This window comes from Lissotriton vulgaris, chromosome 4_1 (genome assembly GCF_964263255.1).
Source record: "Lissotriton vulgaris chromosome 4_1, aLisVul1.2, whole genome shotgun sequence".
Lineage (NCBI taxonomy): Eukaryota > Metazoa > Chordata > Amphibia > Caudata > Salamandridae > Lissotriton > Lissotriton vulgaris.
Window position 1 is genome coordinate 2,124,617,800 of NC_141691.1, and position 20,418 is coordinate 2,124,638,217.

The window sequence follows — 20,418 nt, forward strand, 5'->3', positions numbered from 1 at the left end:
CCCACGCGTAGACTTTTGCCGCACCACTTCAAAGTTCCGGCCGCGCCCAAGGGGTTAATCTAAGTCATGAATTACACAAACCGAGCAGCCATTGTACTGATTTCCCCTTCATACATTCCTCTAAGGCTTCATGGCAGGTACGCACATTACAAATTCTCCAGATGGGGCGCAGCCATTAAGTTCGAAGGGGGAGTAAAGTACTGCAAATACACAAAACATGGATTACATTTTCTTCCCCATTGTTGCTATAGCAGCACAGAGAAAACATGTCTGCCTTGTATCTCCTTCCATAATTGTACCCCACCAGGGGATTTGTCCAAAACGTAGTCTCATTAACTGATGTTTCACTAGTGGGCTCATGGAAGATGACATGTAGTGTGGAAGGGTTTTTAGGTCATAGAGTTTTGATGCCCAGCTGCCATGGGATAGCTGTTTCACGGATATTTTATCGTGTTCCATTGATCGTATTTTTGCTTGTTTGGTCAGGGCTTTGGTGGCAAACCTTATGGTTAGCAAGCTTGCCCATAGATCATGGGCTTCTAAAGGGTCCAGGCAGAATGTTAAAAATGTATTCTAAGAAGTGCTGGGGTTAATTAGCAATGACCAGATGCAACTCTTTAGTGTGGAGACTTGGGCTATTTTTGTTTTTGCACAATTGGCAATGAATTTCGCTTTCATGATCCATTTTTGGGAAAACAAGCGGAACTCCCTGCAGATTTGGGCATGAGAGGTCGAATTAGGTAGGTGAAACACTCTACAAAAACAGGCTGATTGCATTCTGTCCAACCAAGTGGAGATTTTATCTTTAAAATTAGTAGCGCTAAAGGCTATTGTAGTTAGTAATTTGGCGACTATCACTCTAATTAACGGAGTGAAGTCAGGAGAATGGAGAGCTTTCTTAGTTCATAGGAAGGCCCCCTCCAGGCTGCGGGCCACACTTTGCATTGCCGCGGTTTGCGGACCCGAGCTTCCTCTGAGATCTAATTTTTGATTTTTGATTTTTTAAATTTTTCGGGATTTATTGAGCGCTCGATTGCCCGAAGGCCTCTTGGCGCTGGTCTATCCAGACTCCAAGATATTTATAAGTGGTGACTACCTCAATGGATATTTCAGCAATGTACCAGGGGCGTTGTCTCGCTCGGCTTCTCGAGACTATCATCACCTTTGTTTTGGAGACATTAATCTTCAATGCATTGATTTCACAATATGCTACCAAGGAATCAAAAAGTCATTGATGGCCCACCGGTGTTTGATCAAATAGAATCGTATCATCTGCGTATTGCATTGACTGGATTTTAACAGATGTGACTCTTGGAGGGAAGGCATGAGAGCTGGCCAGCCACTCCGGTAGATCTGCGAGGTACAAATTGAAAAGTAAAGGGGCCAAAATACATCCCTGCTTTAGGCCTTTGTTGGTCATAAACTTGTTGGTTGTAGACCAACCAGCGGAGACTTTTATTTTGACCCAAGTATCAGAATACAGAGCGATTCTGATAAAGTTCAATAAAGATGGCGGAATGCCATATTTGTGCAGTTTCTCCGAGAGCCTGGGACGGGCAACGTTGTCAAATGCCTTTTGGAAATGGATAAATCCCAGAAACAGTGATTTTCCTTTTGTTGCAAGTGTAACCTTAATCATGTGGGCTAAGCAAATCAGATTGTCATCAATGTGGCAGCCCTTTTAAAAGCCAGTTTGCATGCCAGGTATTAATTTTTGGTCTTCCGCCCAGCTGGTCAGTTCTTGTAATAAGAGGTTTTCGTAGGCCTTTCCATCAACATCGAGGAGTGCAATCATCCGGTAGTTATCAGGATTAGATCGCTGACCTTTTTGTGGATAGGGACAAGGAGCGAACCACGCCACAAATCAGTAATGGGACCACCCATTCTACATGTCTCAAAAATGGGGGCCAGAAGCGCATCCCCTTTTGTTTCACTTATGAGTCGAGGCTTTATATATCTTTGTTGGTAGCCCATTTGGGCCTGGGGCCCCTCCTGGACGCATTCGTTTTATAATAAGGCAACTTGACTTGGGGTAATCATAATAGTTGATGACCTACAAGGGAGGGGATTAAGAAGGATGGAGCTATGGTAGTTACACCAATTATATTTATCAAGCTCAACGTAGAGAGTTTCAATGTGGGCCTGCCCATCAGTAGGGGAGACATTCATTATGGTGGATGATTGGCCTGATCTAGCAACCTTGTTTACCCAGTTCCAAAATCTCTTTTGATCTTTTGATTTTATGATTTCATGGGCAAGGGTCCAGCGCTGTTCTTTTTTTTATCTTTGAACCTTTATTTCCTATATTCTTTACGGGTGCTCAAAATCTTTCTTCCTAAGTATTTGTAGTCCAGGCTGGTATGTGCGCTTTTATGCAATAAGGTATTTAATTTAGTTTTAATACTCAGCATGGTGTGCTTGAGGTCGCTGTGGCGGGGTATAGATGAATAATAATTATTTGAGTTTTAATACTCTTAACGATAGACTTTTTTTAAGGACCTCCTCTGCCTGTTCCCACCGTGATAGCGTCAGCTGGCTACCAGGCTCTAGATTCAAGTTTTCCAAAAAGTTGACCACCTTATCTTCAATTGCCTAAATGTTGGCCCAGTGTCCAGTGTAGTTTTCTAATTGGCTCCGATGTTGAATCTTTCCCAATCAGGTCGGTTTTTGGCCGGAAACTCTGATTTGATAGAACCTTGCATGTTAAGATTGCATGATCACTTTCCAATGAGGGGGTTACCACAAATGTTTGGACTAAATGGAAGTGGGCAACCGAAATCTATATGTAGTCCAAGGTGACCATTCTAAAGGGAGAAACATGGGTATAAGCAGCAGGCAAATCTGACTCCAATCTACCGTTCAGGATACAGAGCCCTAGTTGATTTAAACTTGTGGCCACCTTTGTCCCTTGACTATCCTTCCGTTGGTACTAGCATTTTATATCTGGAATTGCCCACATTTGGTTATCCAGTGAAGTTAGAAGGGAGGGATTCAGATTTTTCTCCATTAAGTCGGCATTAAAATCTCCCATTATTAGCCATATATCATTCGGAAAGTGTTCAAAAAGATCTGTCATGATAGGAAAAATGTTGTTCAAAGTAGTCGCTTGCTTGGTTTTAGAGGGGTGTAGATAGATAGAGCCCAGGATAATAGAATGTTTTTTGTTGATTTGTTTTCCAACCCTTGTGGCTCAATATTAATAAAAATGTAGTCACCTTGGCCTTCTATAATCATGGAGACCTTTAGGAATTAATACACCTCCTGACGCATGCCCACCTACTTGAGATGCAATTGCACTAGATTTATAATAAGCGTTGCAAAGACCTGATTTCTTGCAGAGCAATAATATCATAATTTCTTAAAAAGGAGGTTGTTACTTTTTCCGCTTTTTCGTTTGTTAGCCCTCGAATATTCCAGGAACAGATACTGAGGTGGGGGGTGTTTTCTTCACCAGTTTTATGTCCACTTGCGATGTTATGTGCTTCACCCTAAGACCTGGGAGAACCAGGGCCAGTCTTGAGAGTTCTGTAGTTTTAGTGCACATTGGTGGGGGCCTCCTGTTCTGGATGAAGTTATTTGAAGCGGATTTCTTTTCCACGGTGCTGTTTGGGACGCTGCTAATGGGCGACGCAAGACTGAAGTAGTCAGCTGGCTGGTTGTATCACTGCTTGCCAATGTTGAGGTGTTATAATCCTTTAATGCATTTGGGACTCTATCCTTTAAGACGACAGGGTATTTAGCTTTAGTCATGAGACTGGTGTGAATGCCCCAGTCTCCCAGCCGATCTTTATTCAACAGTAGTGCTACGGCTATGTCGTTACTCTGAAAGGTTACTACTGTGGTCTCGTTGACTTGACCCTGTTCAGGGGCAATAAAAGCGATACTTTCAATGTCTGTAGTTTTTATATTTTCTAGTCCTGGGAGGTGCGAGAATAGATTTAGAAGGTTTCCTCTTTTGAGGATATCCCATTTCCCTTGGGATAGATACTCTGGGTACAGTTTTAACTTTTTACCTTCTTGTGGTGATTGAGCCATGTCAGCCTCAACTGACATGGTTTTCTTTCCATTTGAAAATGTTGTTTCTAAGTCAACTTTGGGCATCTTGTTCTTGAGTGAGTGGTTCAGACATTCTGGTTTGTTCGCTTTAAAACAATGTGGGTTGACCTCATAGTTAACAGATTTCTCATTTATGTTCCCTTGATTGAAATCCTGGCTCTGGTTCAATATTACCATGGTGTTCGAGGTCTTCTCAGTTTGTTTCATTTCAGAGACATAAGATTAACTTGTGTGGCTATCTCCTCTGTGGCTTTCCTTGTGTTTTGGCTCTTTTTTGTTGTTTCACGTGGGTATCTTAGGTCGCTTCGGCTTGTGGCTTCATGGGGGCATCCCAACGTGTGGTCTTTCTCATACCGTGTCTAATAGGAGGTTGATCACATGGTGGGTTTGTGGGTTTATCCATGATCATCTGGGTTTCTCCATAATATGCATTGGGTTCTTTTCTTTCCATACAATTCCCAATTTTCTCCTTTGGGCTATCCAAGGTGCCTTGGATAGCTTCTGGCTTACATTGGCCCATATTTTTTATTTATTGGAAGGCGAGTATCTAAAGTTCCTCCTCCATCTGAGTTTTTGCTGAATTCTGAGGCTATGATTGATTTCAAGTCGTTGTCATTAGTTCTGAGCCAGCGTAGAAGCACTCCACTCTTTTTCCTAGCATTGTTTAATTTCTTTAATCTCTTCTTGTTTTTCCTGGACAGATGTTGTTCTTCGGCCGGGGTTACAGTTGTCATCTTCAATGGTGAGAGGGAGTGAGACAGGTTATTAGCTCCTGTTACAGTGATAGGTTGGGATATATTTACTGGAGCAGACTTTTCTTGATTAAAGTTATCAGCCCCATTTGTTGTACCTATGTCTAAGATGGATTTGAAGTCTTGTTTGTCAACAATTTTCAGGTTTTTAATCTGCTTGTCTTGTATGAAAGTAGTCGGCTGATCTATATAATCAGGGGAGTCATTGCCATGGGACTGAGTTCTTGCTTTTGAATTTATCTCTGTGTCGCCTGTGTGCTCTATACTTTGAAATATTGTTTTTTCTGAAGTAGGCCGATTGGCACGTGTGGGTTCGTATCCCATCCTCGTCACCAATGTAGAAATTAATAAGGTCTCGTAGACAGCTCTTGTAGGTGGTATTTTATTCATTCAGCTACAGCTTAGTAAGTTCCAGTGTAAGCCTTAATATAAGCCCCACCAGGAGCAGCCTCCTGGCTGCTCAGCCCATCTTCTCCAACAGCTCCCCCTTCAATTACAAACGTCCATAACATTCCAAATGACATCATATAGCTAGAGCATCAGGCAGAGAACCAGGGCCAGGGAGATGCATTACATAAGAAGCAGATTACTACAGTATTGGTTCAACTGGGGATTAGGAGAAGTGGATTTCGACATACGTCCACATGCCTCTTTCTTCAGGTCCTCTATTAATGTGAACATAACTTCTGGTAAGGTTTCTAATTTTTTTAATACCGGATAACAGCTACCCTCGCTGTTACTTTGGCTTGACGCTACATTATTTTGGGCTCTGCATACCAGAGAGTTTAGTAGGTCAAGTTTGGTATCAATTTTAGTTATTAGACCAGCTATTAGCTGCAGGATATTTAGTTGGCCATCCAGTTTATCTGCGTGCATATGGGCAGCGCTCGCCATTGAATTCAGGGCTTGGTTGGTTTCCGAGATGAGCATCTCAACCTTGTGCTTGATGGGAGTATAAATATGTCTTCCTGAGCCGGAGTTCAGAATTTAGAGAGTCACTGATCTCATTTTGACTGTGTAGGGAAGGTAGGTTTGGGTTTATAGGGCTACTGGTTATAGGTGTTTGCTTTCTTATGTTAGTTTCATTTAGTTTTTGTTGTGAGTTTAGCTATTTTAGCTATATTTAGCTACTTTTATTTATGAACACTAGCGGAGTATTAAATAAAGAGTCCATAGCACAAGTCTGATAAGGGTCTTTCGCGTAATTATTTGACATTTGCTCATAGGGTACCGGAGTTGGTGTAGGGGTGGGTAGTGGAAAGTCAACTTGAGCGTTTGGATGCCTGGCTGACCTGTACCATTGGGTTCTATATGTTTGTTTCAATGGGAGACCAGCCCAATAGGCTTATGTGCTGGGATGTGAAACTCACTGAACTGGTTGACGAAATCCAGATTGGAGATTCTAGTATAATCTGCGCTGGGTCGTAAGTGGGGACAGGGACTTTGTCCTTTCGCGGTCTAAGAGCACTAGCCGTTCGGCTGATTCTTGATTGGCTCCGATTAGCTTCAATTTGTCCAGGGTGCTGTCAAGCGATCTGGGCACACTCAGGATTAGGTTGTTGTTTTGCAGGTTATCCTGATGGTTTTCTGGATTCTCTTTGAGGAAGGAGAGAAGTTGTTTTTACTGGGGCTAAAAGTCTCCCTTGAATTATAATCTCTGGGTAGAGATTAACAACAGGGAGAGTACTTGCCCGTGACTCTTCACGTTGGATCCAGGGTTTTATGGTCTCCAAACACTTGAAGGAGATTTCAGAAGTGAACATTATAGCTTCTTTAATAGGCTGCTTGAAATATTCTCTTATGTTGCCAGTGTCTCTAATATCACAACTATTCCAATTAGCTGACCTCAAGACATGTCCTTGTTGTGTTCTCTTAAGAAATTCTTGGTTTTTTTTGACAGGTGTGAAAAGGTGTTACAAGGCCTGTCCGATGTAATCCTCTCGGGCTCTTCATGCCCCTCTGATTTTCCCTCCTGGGTCTGATTCCCTCGTCTTTCTTCTTTGGGATATTGCATTTTCACTTTCTGTCGTTTGGCAGTCTTATGTGGTCGATGGGAGGTTTGCAACTGCACAGAGTTTCTTGTTCTCATTTTTATTGTCTTTTTGATCTGTTGTTTCTCGTGTGCTCCTTCCTCTTTGTGCCTTTTCAAGCTTGGGGCAGGCAGTAGTTAGTAGGAGTTAATCTCTGAGACCCAGGGTCTAAGAAACCCAGGGGCATATTATCAAGGGGGTTTATCTCCGCTTTTTTGGCTTTAAAAGCCAAGAAAGCGGAGATAAAATTATCTCCCTATTACCTAGCTGTCGCTAACACCAGTTAGCGACAGCTAGTAGGAGATAGCGACCATCTTGGGCCCCACTTTGCATGTCAGTGATATTTATCACTAATGACATGCAAAGTGGGCGTGCCAAGATGTTAGAGACTGAAAACAGTCGCTAACATCGCTATCTCCTATTACCAACTTTTGGAGATATTCGCGCTAAGCGCGTATATCTCCAAAAGCTAACACCTGCCCTGAGCAGTTCTTAGCCATGTTATCCAATAGGAGATGGATAACATGGCTAAGAGCATTAGCTCGGTAATGCATGAATATCGCTGACTTTTTAGCGATATTCATGCATTGCGGCGATTTTTATCGCTTTTTGTGATAAACCTTGGTAATAACAAGGTTTCTTTGCGGTAAAAATCGCCGCTGCTCAGCGGTAAATTTTTGTCTCTAACCAAGCAATAGCGATAATTATCGCTATTGCTTGGTAATATGCCCCCCAGAGTTCAAACATGCCCAGGGGACCCCACAGACACTTGTTTTGGTTTCAGGTAATAGAGAAATATTAACATTTGAGTTTCAGTCAGGATAGCTTGACTCCAGTGGCGTAGTGAGCACTGGACCCACATTCGTCCATCATCCCCATTGGTATTGCTTTGTTCGCCCTGAGTTGGCAGGGTATGCCCAGACCTGGGTCCCTTGCTCACTCTACCACTGGATTCAAGATAGCCCAGCCGATGAAGATAATGAATCGGAAACCGGTCCACGGAAGCTTGTTTCCGGTCCAGGGACCCCCTGGCTTGGCAGTTTGGGCTGGACTGTTCCCATGAGGCACAGGGTCAGACTGATTTGCATATGGTCATGTCTGAACTGGGGTGGTGGAGTGAGATTAAGAATGGTGATGGATTAAACCCAGATCAGTTGACTGGGGGTGAGTGTTTTATTCGCTCAAGCACTCCGTCCATCAACCCCTTTGGTATCGCACAGCTTCCATTACAGCAGCAGAAGTGAATGCGGCCATCACTGCTCTTGAAATACACAAGGCCCCCGGCCCTAATGCCCTGATGGCCAACTTTTGCACAAGACCTCATTCCACACCTCACAAGCCTTTTTAATCACATGGCGGAAGCCGCAGAGGTGACTCCCTCAATGGCCGAGGCTGTAGTGTTGGATATTCCTAAACCCGGGAAAAATGTGAAACCATGTGCCTCCTACCACCCAATTGCGCTTTTACATTTAGGTGCAAAGCTTTTCTCTGCTAGTTTAGCTGCTTGGCCGAATGATCTGATGCCAGATCTCATCCACCCTGAGCAATCCGACTTCATCAAAGTACGCCAGACACATAAATGTATTCAAATGATTAAAGCTAACTAGTCATCTCCCCGCTCTACAGTGAAGGTCAATGGAGTGCTTTCGGCCCCTTTTTCTCTAACAAGACGTACTAGGCAAGGGTGTCTATTATCACCCTCACTATTTGCTCCTAGTATTGAGCCATTAACAATGTCTATTAGAGAAACCCAGTTAATTAACCGCTTCGCTGCTAGAGAGTTTCCCCTGCTGTTATGGACAGCAATGAAAACTGGTGTGGTCATGACGAGCTCAGCTCGTCATGAGCACACGAGCACTGTGCTGCATGACGAGCTTAAAGGAATTCGCTTCGGGGGTGATACTCATAAAATCTCTCTTTTTGCAGACAATGTGCTCCTGTCCCTCAATTTCTCTTCCCACACTACAATCTGAGCTGGTCAAGTATCAGGCAGTAGTGAGCTTCAAGATTAACCTCGATAAATCACTTATATTCAACTTCATGGTCCCAGAGGTCGAAGCCAGCGAACTGCAGTTACACTCCCCACTCCAATGGACTGACCGCTCTCTTCAACATTTGGGGATTCAATTGACACTGCGTGTGGAAGGGTTTCATAAGGCTAATTTCCTGACTGCTCTTCTCCAACTCCAAAATGACCCTAAGGGTTGAAAGCCCATGTTCATCTCCTGGCTTGGTCGAAACATGCAATCAAAAGGACAGTTCTTCCCAAACTGCTATATCTCTTTCAGGCTCTACCTATTGACCTAGACAGGACATTCCTCCCTAAAAATAAATCCATGTTCACCCGGTTTATATGGCAAGGAGGGAGGGCATGTTTATTGTTCACACTGCTACGGTGCCCCAGAGCAGATGGAGGGGCAGGAATGCCTGATCTAGGCCTATATTACAAAGCTGCTCAGGTGCATGTAGGGACAGAGTGGTTTAAAGGAGAGTCAGAGAAACACTGGCTTCATATGGATAGAGCACTTTCAGGGAGGACAATATGAGACAATATGGAACTTAATATGGAAGCCCAAAAAAAAGAGGCTGGCAAATTAATATATCAGACGAATACTTCCACTACCTCCACCTCTGACATTGGGCTCTCACTCCCTATGTTCATGAGGCAGCTACAAGGGTGAAAATTGGATTTGAAAAATTTGTGAGGTCGGTGGAATCCATGAAAAGGGTGAATTCCTTCCTATGCATTTATCTTCTCTCCTCCACACACTCAGCAGGTCCTCAATATATGTCAATGTGGAATGGGGTGTTACAAAGAGAAATACTAGATAAAGATCGGAATGCCCTGTGGTCTGATATCACAAAATGTAATCACTCTTTAGAACTAAGGGAAGCACATTTAAAAACACTGATGGACTGGTACCTATATTCCTCCAAACTCAAACGCATTTTTCCAAACATGTCTGACATGTGCTCTAGGGGCTGTGGTTAGCTTGAGGATTTTCAGCACATCTAGTGGTGTTGTCCCACCATAAGACCATTTTGAGAGGAAATCCTAGTGCACATTTAGACCATAATGGGCTACCCCATACCGATTACTCTGGAGGGGGTCGTCTTGGGCATCCGTGATCCTTCCCTTAAACATCAAACCAAAGCTGGACATGCATAGGAGCTGCGAAGGTAACGATCGCAGCCACCTGGAAGAGAAAGTCAGCCCCCTCTCTTTCAATTTGGCACTCTCACCTTTGGAAACTACTGTGTCTTGGGAGAATGGTGGATATCTTCTGTGATGTTTATAAAAGCTTTGAACACAAGTGGGGACCACTGCTTGCCTTTCTCACAGAGGGCTTGCCACTGACAGAATGCCCACCTTCACTCAGAGACATGCATCTCTTCCGATTTAAAGCACCTGTATATGACCAGATGGTGAAATACTCTCCATAGTTAGAGCAGCCGCCACTTACCTTGTTCAGCCTGGATGGATTTAGTCAAGCTATCCAGGCTGATGAAGGCTGATAGCCAGAAACCGGTCCTTGGATGCTTGATTCCGGTCTAGGAAAGACATGGCTTGGTAGTTCGGACTGGACTGTTCCCATGAGGCACAGGGTCAGAGCTGATTTGCATATAGCCATGTCTGAACTGGGGTGGCAGAGTGGGCTAAAGAATGGTGATGGATTAAACCCAGATCAGTTGACTGGGGGTGACTGTTTGATTGGTTTAGATGCTCCGTCCATCACCACCCCCATTTGTACCCCGAGTGGGCTGGGTATGCTCAGACGTGAGTCCCAGGCTCTCCACACCACTGGAGTCAAGCTAACCAGGCTGAAGAAGGCTGATAGCCCGAAACCGGTCCTTGGATGCTTGATTCCGGTCTGGGAAAGACATGGCTTGGTAGTTCGTACTGGACTGTTCCCATGAGGCACAGGGTCAGAGCTGATTTGCATATAGCCAGTGTCTAACCCAGGTTGGTGTGGAGTGCAAAAGAACGATGGATGTAGGCCCAGATCCTTGTACTGAGGTGAATATATGACATTGTTCTACATTCTGTCCATCAACTGTGTTTTTTGCAATTTTCACCTACAATAGAGAGAGATCACCGTCCGCTCCGCTGTTACTTCATAATGGACTACTTCCTAGTGCAATTAAGAGCAATGAGGCAGCCATGTACGCTCTGATGATGTTTTAGTAAGCGATAACCGTCGCTCACTATAATGGGCATGAATGTTCGAGCATGGTGAAGTATTGGCAAGCATTTACAACACATTTGCCAATATTTTCCGTAGATATATGACCACACCATTAGAGGGAAATACATTTTTAGACTTACATAACAGGTTTTTAAAGCTCTCGGCCCAAATGTAACTAAAATACCAAAAAAGACTGGTGGAGATGTAAAGCCTATGCTGGTAGGGAAATTCTGGTTTAACAAGGACTGCCGCAATGCCAAGGCTGAACTACTCCAAGCTATTAAAAACAATAATTTGCTTAAAATAAAAGATGCCAGACTTAAATACAGGAAAGTACAAGAGAAGGCCAAAACATCATGGGACGATGAGAATTGGTCAGACTTGCTCATTGCTGCTAATAATAAGGACCAAAAGGCCTTCTGGAGATTTGTGGCTAAAGGAAATAAAAAAGAAAAAGAAACTAAGAATGTTTATCTCGATGATATTACTTGGACTGAGCACTTTACCAAGCTATATGGAGCACCAGAGGATGGTAGGGTTCCACCAAAAGATGGGTTATTATCAAGTCCAAGTGATGCCAAATTAGACTTTGACTTAGAGGAAACTACACTGGCTATCAATTTAGCTAAAAACAGGAAAGCACCCGGACTGGATAAAATTCCAGGAGACTTGTATAAGCATGAAACTGGTGTTTGGGGCCCCTACAATAACTATTTATGCAATGCTGTAGCCGCGGGTATAGATTTTCCGGAGACATGGAGGGGGGCGGAAATCCTTACCATTTTTAAAAAGAGCAATGGGAGCGATCCTGCAAACTATCGCCCAATTAGTTTAATTGACACCTTAAAAAAGATTTACGCAAGGCAGATTTTTTATCAAATGAACACATGGATTGAGGAAAACACAGTCCTCTCAAAGTTTCAGGCAGGGTTCAGATCAAAAATAGGCACTATAGCTCAGGTCCTCAGCTTTTGTTGCCTATGCTGGATGTAAATATAAGAAAGGGGCATTTACATGTAGCCTTCGTAGAGGTCAGGGCTGCATTTGATCTCATTCCCTATGATCTGTAATGGGCTGCCAGCAAATCTCTTAGAACAGATTCTGAGACTGCATGAAAATAATTATGCTAAGGTTAGGTGGGGTCCAGGGGGCGAACTAACAAGCCCAATCCCTATAAATAGGGGGGACAGCCAAGGTTGCGTATTGGCAACCACGTTATTTTCACTATTTGTCAACGATATTCCATCTTTTTTGGAGGGCTGCAAAAATGATGCACCAAAGCTGAGGTCAGAAAGGATACCAGCCCTCCTTTTCGCTGATGATACCTTATTAATATCTCAAACGCCCAAGGGACTACAATGTCTACTACATTTGTTCCAAACATACTGCAGCAAACAAGGCCTTGAGATCAATACTAGTAAGACCAAATATATGGCCATAAATCCTCATAAAACCTTTAGGGAAAATTTGTTTTTAAATGGCCAAAAATTGGAACACGTACAGAACTTTAGCTACTTGGGTGTTTCATTGGATTCTAAATTATCATGGAAAACTCAAGTTGAAAAAAGTAAAAGGACTCTAACACAAAACATGCTACCAATTATGAAAAGACATGGGAACAGTCTTAGTAAAGCCGTTTCGCCAGCACTAGAGGTATTCAAGTTTAAAGCCCAATCGGAAGCATTATTTAGAGCCAAATTATGAGGAACCTCATGTGAAAAGGTCTTTGAGGTTGCCGAAAATAAATTTTATAGAGCATTGTTAAGGTTGCCTGTACATACACCGCTCATACCAATTCTTCTTGATCTGAACATGAAAGGTACTGACCATCATGCGACCCTGAGGCCCTTGATGTTTTGGGTAAAACTTTGGTCAAGTTGCTAGACTACAAGGAAGGTTTAGAAGAAATAATGGAATTGGATAAGAACAATAGTATCATATGGCTTAAACATGTTTTTACTTGGTTAAAAAGGATCGGCTTATCACAGTTTTGGGACAATCCATCTACATAAACTCAAAACTCGAAAAAGGTTCTAAAATCATAATTTTGTGCATACATTGCGCACAGTGTGTTAAATGAAAGAGCAAGTGGAACCTTAACAAGCAAGTTCCTTACGTTCAAAGATAATGCTCACTTTGAACAATTTTTGGATGAAGTATATCCACCACTTGCTAAAACATTATATATGAAATGTAGATATGGAGTATTGAGCAGAAACACAAATGTAGCAAGGTGGTCAAACCATCATATTGAGAAGAAAGATGATTTATGCACTTTGTGCCCAGGTAAAGTTAGAGAAGATGAGTCGCACATTCTGTTCTTTTGTCCTGCTTATGCCGTAGCCAGAAAAAGATGGATCAAACAGCTCCATCTAAATTTAGGTGTGAGATCACACAAAGAGGCGGAATGGATCTTAAAAACTGATACTAGCCAGGTTATCATCTTTGGTATTTGCAACTAATTTTGTACGAAAATGTTAGAGAAATCTTGCACTGTTATGCAATCGATAAAAACAGTGGAGCAACTCCTAATGAAACGTTACTGTCAATTTTATTTCTCAAGAATCAAAAGTGTATATATATTAACTGTCTAAATATTTTAAATATACTGGAATATTCTGACTGACCATGGATTTAACCTCAAATGCCATATGTGTTTTTATTATTAATGCGTTTTAACTACTTAAATTAAGGTTTTAAAATGTAAGGATTATATACCCTACTATGTTACCTTCTAATAATTACTTGATTGAACTTCTACTTGGTACTTGTAATAATATCAGTTTATGTTTTTATGCATCTGAAAATGTTTTTATGTATCTTTTATGGTTCTAATGTACCGAAATAAAGTTTATGAAAGAAAGAGTGGACAGGGCTTGCTCTAGCAATCCCAATGTGCTCTTCTAGGGCGTAATGTGTTAGAACAGCCTTCGGCTTATCAGAGAGGAGTGTAAGACTTATACAAATACACACAATAGTCAATACAGATGCATACAACTCAATAGGGAGATCCACACCAATTTATAAAAATAACAAGTATCTTTATATATATTTAGGCACCAGAATCAATACAATGAGGTAAGTACATTATCAATAGAAATTCTTTTGTATTCTCAAAATTGACAAAATGCAATTTTCAGAAGCTGCAAAGTCATGGGAGGAAGAACAAGTAGAGCATTCAGGTACAGTAAAGTGACTTACATAGGAAAGTTCACGAGGTGTGAAACCACAGTGGACGATGGCTCAGAAAGGTTGGGGGACCGCACTGACCCCTTTGGCCCACTTCAATTCGGGCTTGGAGCAACGGGTTGTTCTTAGGCACAAGGATTCTGCGATCTTGGAGTCCTCTCATTTCTTTCTGGGTGCCTGCAGGATGCAGGGAAACAGGTCCCCAGCTTCACTGGCGGTCTTGGTTCCTAGAAGAAGTACTGGCAGGTCTTCCTGGTTTTGAAGACACAGCAGCTGCAGTACAAGTCGTCTTTTTGCGCAGTTCTCCAAGTCTGCAGGCTGGCTGGCAGTGTTGTCACCAAGTCAGTTGCTGGATTTTCAGGTCTTGCTCTTTGCAACTCTTCACGTCTGTCCGGTCGGCAGGATCTGATTTTTGGTGCAAGGGCTCCCTGAATACTGAATGTAGGGATGCTACAGGAGTGTAGGGTAGTAGCCAACGGTTTTCATGTTCTCTGTCAGAGAAGCTTGCACAACTGCTGCTTATGATTGTCATGTTTTGTGCAAGAGAAGCTTGCACAGCTGCTGCCCATGCTGGACCTCCTTTGCAATGGTGGGTTCCACAGCTGCTCACTGTAATGTACAATTTTAGCTGCTGTCCAGGCTGCACCTTTCCTCTGCAAGGAAAGCCATCAGTGCTGCTGCTCGTGGTGTGCCTGTTCTGAGTTGTGAATGATGCCTCCATAATTGTTGATTCCCCATGGCTGTTAACCACCATGTGCTTTGCTCTTGTGCATAAAGGGACTTTACACTGGGGCTGCGCTTTCTGTACCTCTTTAACTCTTATTTGTGAGGTAATTTTACAATCCTTCCTGCAATATACCATAGTTAAATTAAAAGCAGCCAAACTTTAGATTTGCATAAGGCATACTTTTCTTTAGAGTGGCACAGTCAATGGGACGAATAGGTTGGAATGCAGTGCCACAAGCTTTCTTGCTGCACCGCTCTCCGTCACAGGAAATGGGCAGGAACGTGCTGCATCTATGAGATGCAAAAACCACAGCTGGAATGCCAGAAACCGGTCCTCGGAAGCTTGTTTCCGGTCCAGGGAAGGCATGGCTTGGCAGTTCGGGCTGGACTGTTCCCATGAGGAACAGGGTCAGAATGCAGAACAATGTCATACATTCACCCAGTACAGAGATCTGGGCCTAAATCCATCTATGAGATGCGGCACATTCCTGACGTTTTTAACAGTGCTGGTGCACAATGACTGCCATGGTACAAGTATGTCTGCGTTGAAATCAGGTTGATTTTGTAGGGGAAGAATTGCCTTCCTTCACAAAAACAACCCTTACACCACCCTTGGGGCGGTGCACGCTTTTGATACACACACTAGTTTAAAGTATGTTGTAAACCTGGGAATGTGTCACATGCCACGGGTGTTACATGGGAGCACTCACCGTAATGCCCATGGCACGCCTCCCCCTCACAGTGCAAGGCAACGCAGAGACTTGTGCTGCGTTGCCTCACAACATATCTATGGGGTCATTTTTCACTGTAATGTCATTAAAGTGATGCTCTGGTGGTGCACTGTGCTTGCAGATAAGCCCCTAAGCGTGTTGGAAGACATTGTGGCTAAAACAAGTAGACCCTCATTGAGGAGAGAGAGTTTCTCTGAACAGATCCACCACTGCTTCCAACACTTTTCAAAGGTGGCCACTATAAAAATTATAGCACACCACTGTAAACCAAAGACAATTTAAATTCACCCTTTCTTCTTGTGAGATAACCAACCTCACCAGCCAAAAAAACCCTCTCCACTGTGGTCAGGTGTTCAAGCATCCTTGATAGGCTAGGTTCCTCCCGTAGGATTCCAATAATGAAGCATGCAACCAACTAGGTTGGTGGGCAAGGGGTCTTTTGATAAACTTAAAGGCTTTTTTAACACTGAGTCTCTCACCTACGAGGAATTGGCATGGGCAACATTGCAAATCTTCTTGCTGCACAGTCCTACAACAATGTGAGATGGCAGGAATGCACCGTATTAATGAAACTGTGATGAGTGGCCTTTCCCCCTGTGCTGGCTCCCAATTTGCTGCATATCACCGCCAAAGTAAGCAGTCTTGCACCACGGTACAAGGGTGCCTCTGTGGCAGGCAGGATTGTTTTTGTGTAGGAAGGGGCACCTTCCTGCACACAAAAAAATCCCAGACGTTTTTCTCTTTATATTTGGGCTGCAGAATGCAGCACACATATTTCTCCACATATTTCTCCTTGTTATACCTGCTCTGGGGAGGTGTACAGTTTTGGTGCAGCCCCAGGGTTACAGGATTTAGTCAATCCTGGAGCAGCCTGAAAATCAATGGGTGCTGCATAGGTAAACCCTGTAGGAGAGGAGGGTCTGCTATCCTATGGTCACCCCAAATTTTTGCTTTTTGCTTCACTGGTTTCTGACTTAATGTGGCTGTGGGCCTGCTAATCAGACCCACAGCCTGCTGTTCTCTCTCTAAATTACTGCCAATGCACTTTAGGTGCATTACGAATTGGAACTGGTTCACCTTATGAGCCCCTGTAGTAGTGTACCTTAGGTACCCAGGGCATAGGTGTATCCAAGGCCTACCAGGGGCTGCAGCATGTATTATGCCACCCCTGGCCTGGCCTCCATATTTGACACAACTGGCTGATCACTCAGCTGGGGTAAGTTGGTGTAATCACCTCTTACTTAGGTATAGTATGCCTGTGCCTAACCCTAAACTGGACACATATGTTCCTATCAGCCACTCCTATGGAAGGCCTCATCAATCCTGGAGGCAGAGTGCTTGGAAATATGTGAGATGGTGCTCTAGCATGAGCTGAGCCTGTCTGCAGCTGTCGGGAACCACTCCCTAAGCTGTTCCGGGATATTGCCATACCATATACTCTTAAGTGCATTATAATCCTCGCGGTTAAATGCTATCTTTGGTTTGGCTTTATCAAAACATGTCGAGTAAGGTGTCATACGAATTGGAATACTATCCCCTCGCCAGTTCTGGCGACGGGGATAGCATTCCACCCTTCTAGAGGGACACAACATGTGTGTAGCCTTAACCCCGGTTAAAGTTAAACAGAGCCTCAGCATCACAAAATGGATGCTGCCACCACAGACACGAGTCTGGCCTCCTGCTGCTGACCGAAACTCGGCAGATGGTGGCCTGGACAAAGGGTTTCCTGCCTTGGGAGGTGCGAGCACCACCCCAGACAGGGTTTTGTGTATTGGGTAGGACAGGGCTGAATAGAATCAGACATGCCCGGGGCACACAAGGTGTCCCCGTGCATAGGCCAGTCCAAACCGGTTCTGGGACTTTCCAGACCCAGGCTTGGCGCGGAACTGGACAAAGGAAAGGGGGTGTAACCGCCCCCCTTCCTGGTTCCTCCCAGAGGAGGGACCTAGTAGGTGATCCACCCCTCAGATTGGGAATAAGAGTGGGAGCAGTGCCATTGCATGGCAGATCATCCTGAATCAACTTGAAATACAGAAGAAGACTGGACTTCGACATTCTGCTGCACAGAAGACTGAAGAGAATCTCCCTTGTGGCCTAGGAGTGGCCACCCTGTGAACACAGGCACCAACCAGCAACTCGACATCTGCTTTACCGCCGCCTCCCGCCGGAGCCCAAGCCCAGAGCCCGACAAGAACCAGACTCCCAGACCTCTCAATGCCCGATCCACAGTCCCTGCAAAGAAGGGACCTGTGGAGGCACCGCGTGACGTGGGACCGGACCTCTTGGAAGACACTTGAAAAGCTGACTGCGCAGCTTCTGAGGTATCCTCGATGTTGTGCTTTGGGGACTGAGAACCCCCACCACCGAGCAGCCCTTGCACCGAAGATCAGCCCTCCAGCATCTCCACGATCTGCGTGGGGCCCTTTTGCATTGTGCCACTTGATGCGCCATCCCGGCCACTAGCCACGTGGTCAGCGGCCTTCTTGGCGACGAAACCGACGATTTACACAGCAGGCCTAATTGCTCCAGACCTACCCCAGCTCCTGTGAAAAGGAGCACCCGCTCTGACCTTGCTGGTCCGAGTGAAAAGCATCTTTCACCTTCTGCGTGGCTTGCATTTGCCAAGGCCTGTTTGCTCCGATCAGGTCGCCGACACCGCCAACAGTGAGAAGCCTGCGTGGGACAGCTTGTGACCGACTCCTGGACATCCTCGACCCCGGGTATCTACGTGGCTGCAGAAAGAAGCTACCTGACAATGCCTATTTGCACCCGACATCGCCTGGTTCCAATCTGGTTCCACGGTAGTCACTGGCTAGTGACTTTGAACATTGTCCCCTCTGCTTTCAGGTCTTCACCACTTCAGATCCACCCTTGGATCCACCGGAACTCTACACATCGAGCCGCCTGCAGCATCTTCAGCTCCAAGCACCATCGACCAGCGTGACGAAACCCGACACTACTTTGACCCTGTGCACCCGCTTCCTGTGGGTGAGGTAACTCAGCTCTGCCAGTGCTCCTGCACTGGTAAGCATCTCAAGGGCCTGTGTCTTAAGTTTCAGCTCCGTAGGTCACTCAGAAGGTTCCTAACTTTCTAACTTTGTACTTTTTACGCGCCATAGACTTTACATTGGAAAGTGCGTGCACTTTGAACATTGCACCCGAGTCCCGGGGGCCTTTCCCGACTTAGTCACTGCTAGTCTCGAATAGCTCCAGCGATTCCCAAGGCCCTAGGCCTGTTCCCTTTCCTATTGGTATCTCTTATACCACTTTCTTAGTATATGGTTTAGGTGGCCCCTAGGGCTCATCCATATTGTGCAACTTTTGTGTATTTTAAACTGTCTTGTGATTTAACGCTTGTGCTTCTGTGCTCATAAAGAGTCCAAGGGATTTTATAGTTAATAAATCAATATATATTTTCAATATATATCTGTGTGGTGTCCCTTTCATTTGGTATTCAAGGGGGTTGTGTATGGTAATACAGCTGGCTTCACATGCCTTTCAGAGTTTAGCCTAAGACTGCTTTGTCCACGTTACCACTAGGATAACTGGTCTACAAGGTTGAATTACAACCAATCATCATAAGGGTTGCTTGGCATGGTACAAAGTGATCACTAAGAATTAGTGAGCATTATATACCAGGCCAATTTCTCACAAACCCACTGCAACAGCCATAGAACGCCTCCTTGGTGCACAGTAAGGGAAGGCAGTGGCTTGCGCTACTTTGTCTTACTCCATATCTATGAGGCTATGTAAACCAGGCAGAGTGACTTTGCATCACCTCATAGATATGATTGAGAGGTCTATGTCACCGGAGCATCAGAAAAAGGTGGCGTCAGCCTGTCATAAATAAGCCCCTTAGTGTGAAGGACATCTCTAAGGAATTAATAAATGACTTGGTAGCGTGCTCTCTTTCCATTGATTAAGTAATGAGAGGTAGACGTGGGAGGTAAGCATGGTAAATATACTAATACTTCCTTAGAGTTTTTGTATGTGTGGCTCCTCACAGAACCTTGCAGGGAGGCCATATGGTTTTATTAGGCCACTGGATGCTTTATTTTTCACTGTCCGTCTCTGGGTGGAGAGGGTAGTAAATATGGTAATGCCTTCCTGGATGTCTCTCTAGAAGGGAAGTGGTGCAGGAAACCATAAGAATACAGCTGATTAATGTGTATAATACCAGCATATAACCAAGGAACAATGTATAAAAATAATATCTTGTTATGTTTCTCTTTTATCTTCTCAGAGAGTCGTGTTTTCAACCCAACAGTCTTCAGAGGTACATCTATAAGTTGTTTTGCATCCTTGAATGTATATATTTAGTCCGCTCCCTGTCTAGTACAGTGTGCACCAACATATGTAACAAGTGTAACATGTTACATAGAAGACACATATTAGAAACTCTCCATGTCTAGAGAGATCTGTCTTAAGGCCAGAAGGGTGGGTGGCCACATTTTCCCCACAGCAACCTTAAAAAGTGTTACTTACCTCAAAAGTAGTTCTTTAGGCCTCTCTGCACACTAAAAAAATGGTAGATGGGCACTATCTTAGAATAAGAGATCATGTGAAATGGCTCAAGGGGAGTTCCTAGACACTAAACACACGATCCCCTGACATGAAGAGAAACATCCATTACACCACAGTCATTACAATGCACAACTGTTAAAACGCAACTGTCTTTACATCGCATGCCATTACAATGCATGCCATTACAACGCATACCATTAAAACTCATGCCATTACAACGTAT

The 20,418-nt window shown here is 44.1% G+C and overlaps 1 protein-coding gene across 1 annotated transcript in view; it reads left to right on the forward strand.

Annotated features, from left to right (window-relative positions):
• LOC147725200 (scavenger receptor cysteine-rich domain-containing protein DMBT1-like) overlaps positions 1-20,418 on the forward strand; it is a 57,491-nt gene that overhangs the window by 28,180 nt on the left and 8,893 nt on the right. The window contains exon 3 of the mRNA XM_086918197.1: positions 19,915-19,947. Coding sequence (XP_086774323.1) covers positions 19,915-19,947 — 33 coding nt within the window. The remainder of the gene's footprint in view (positions 1-19,914; positions 19,948-20,418) is intronic.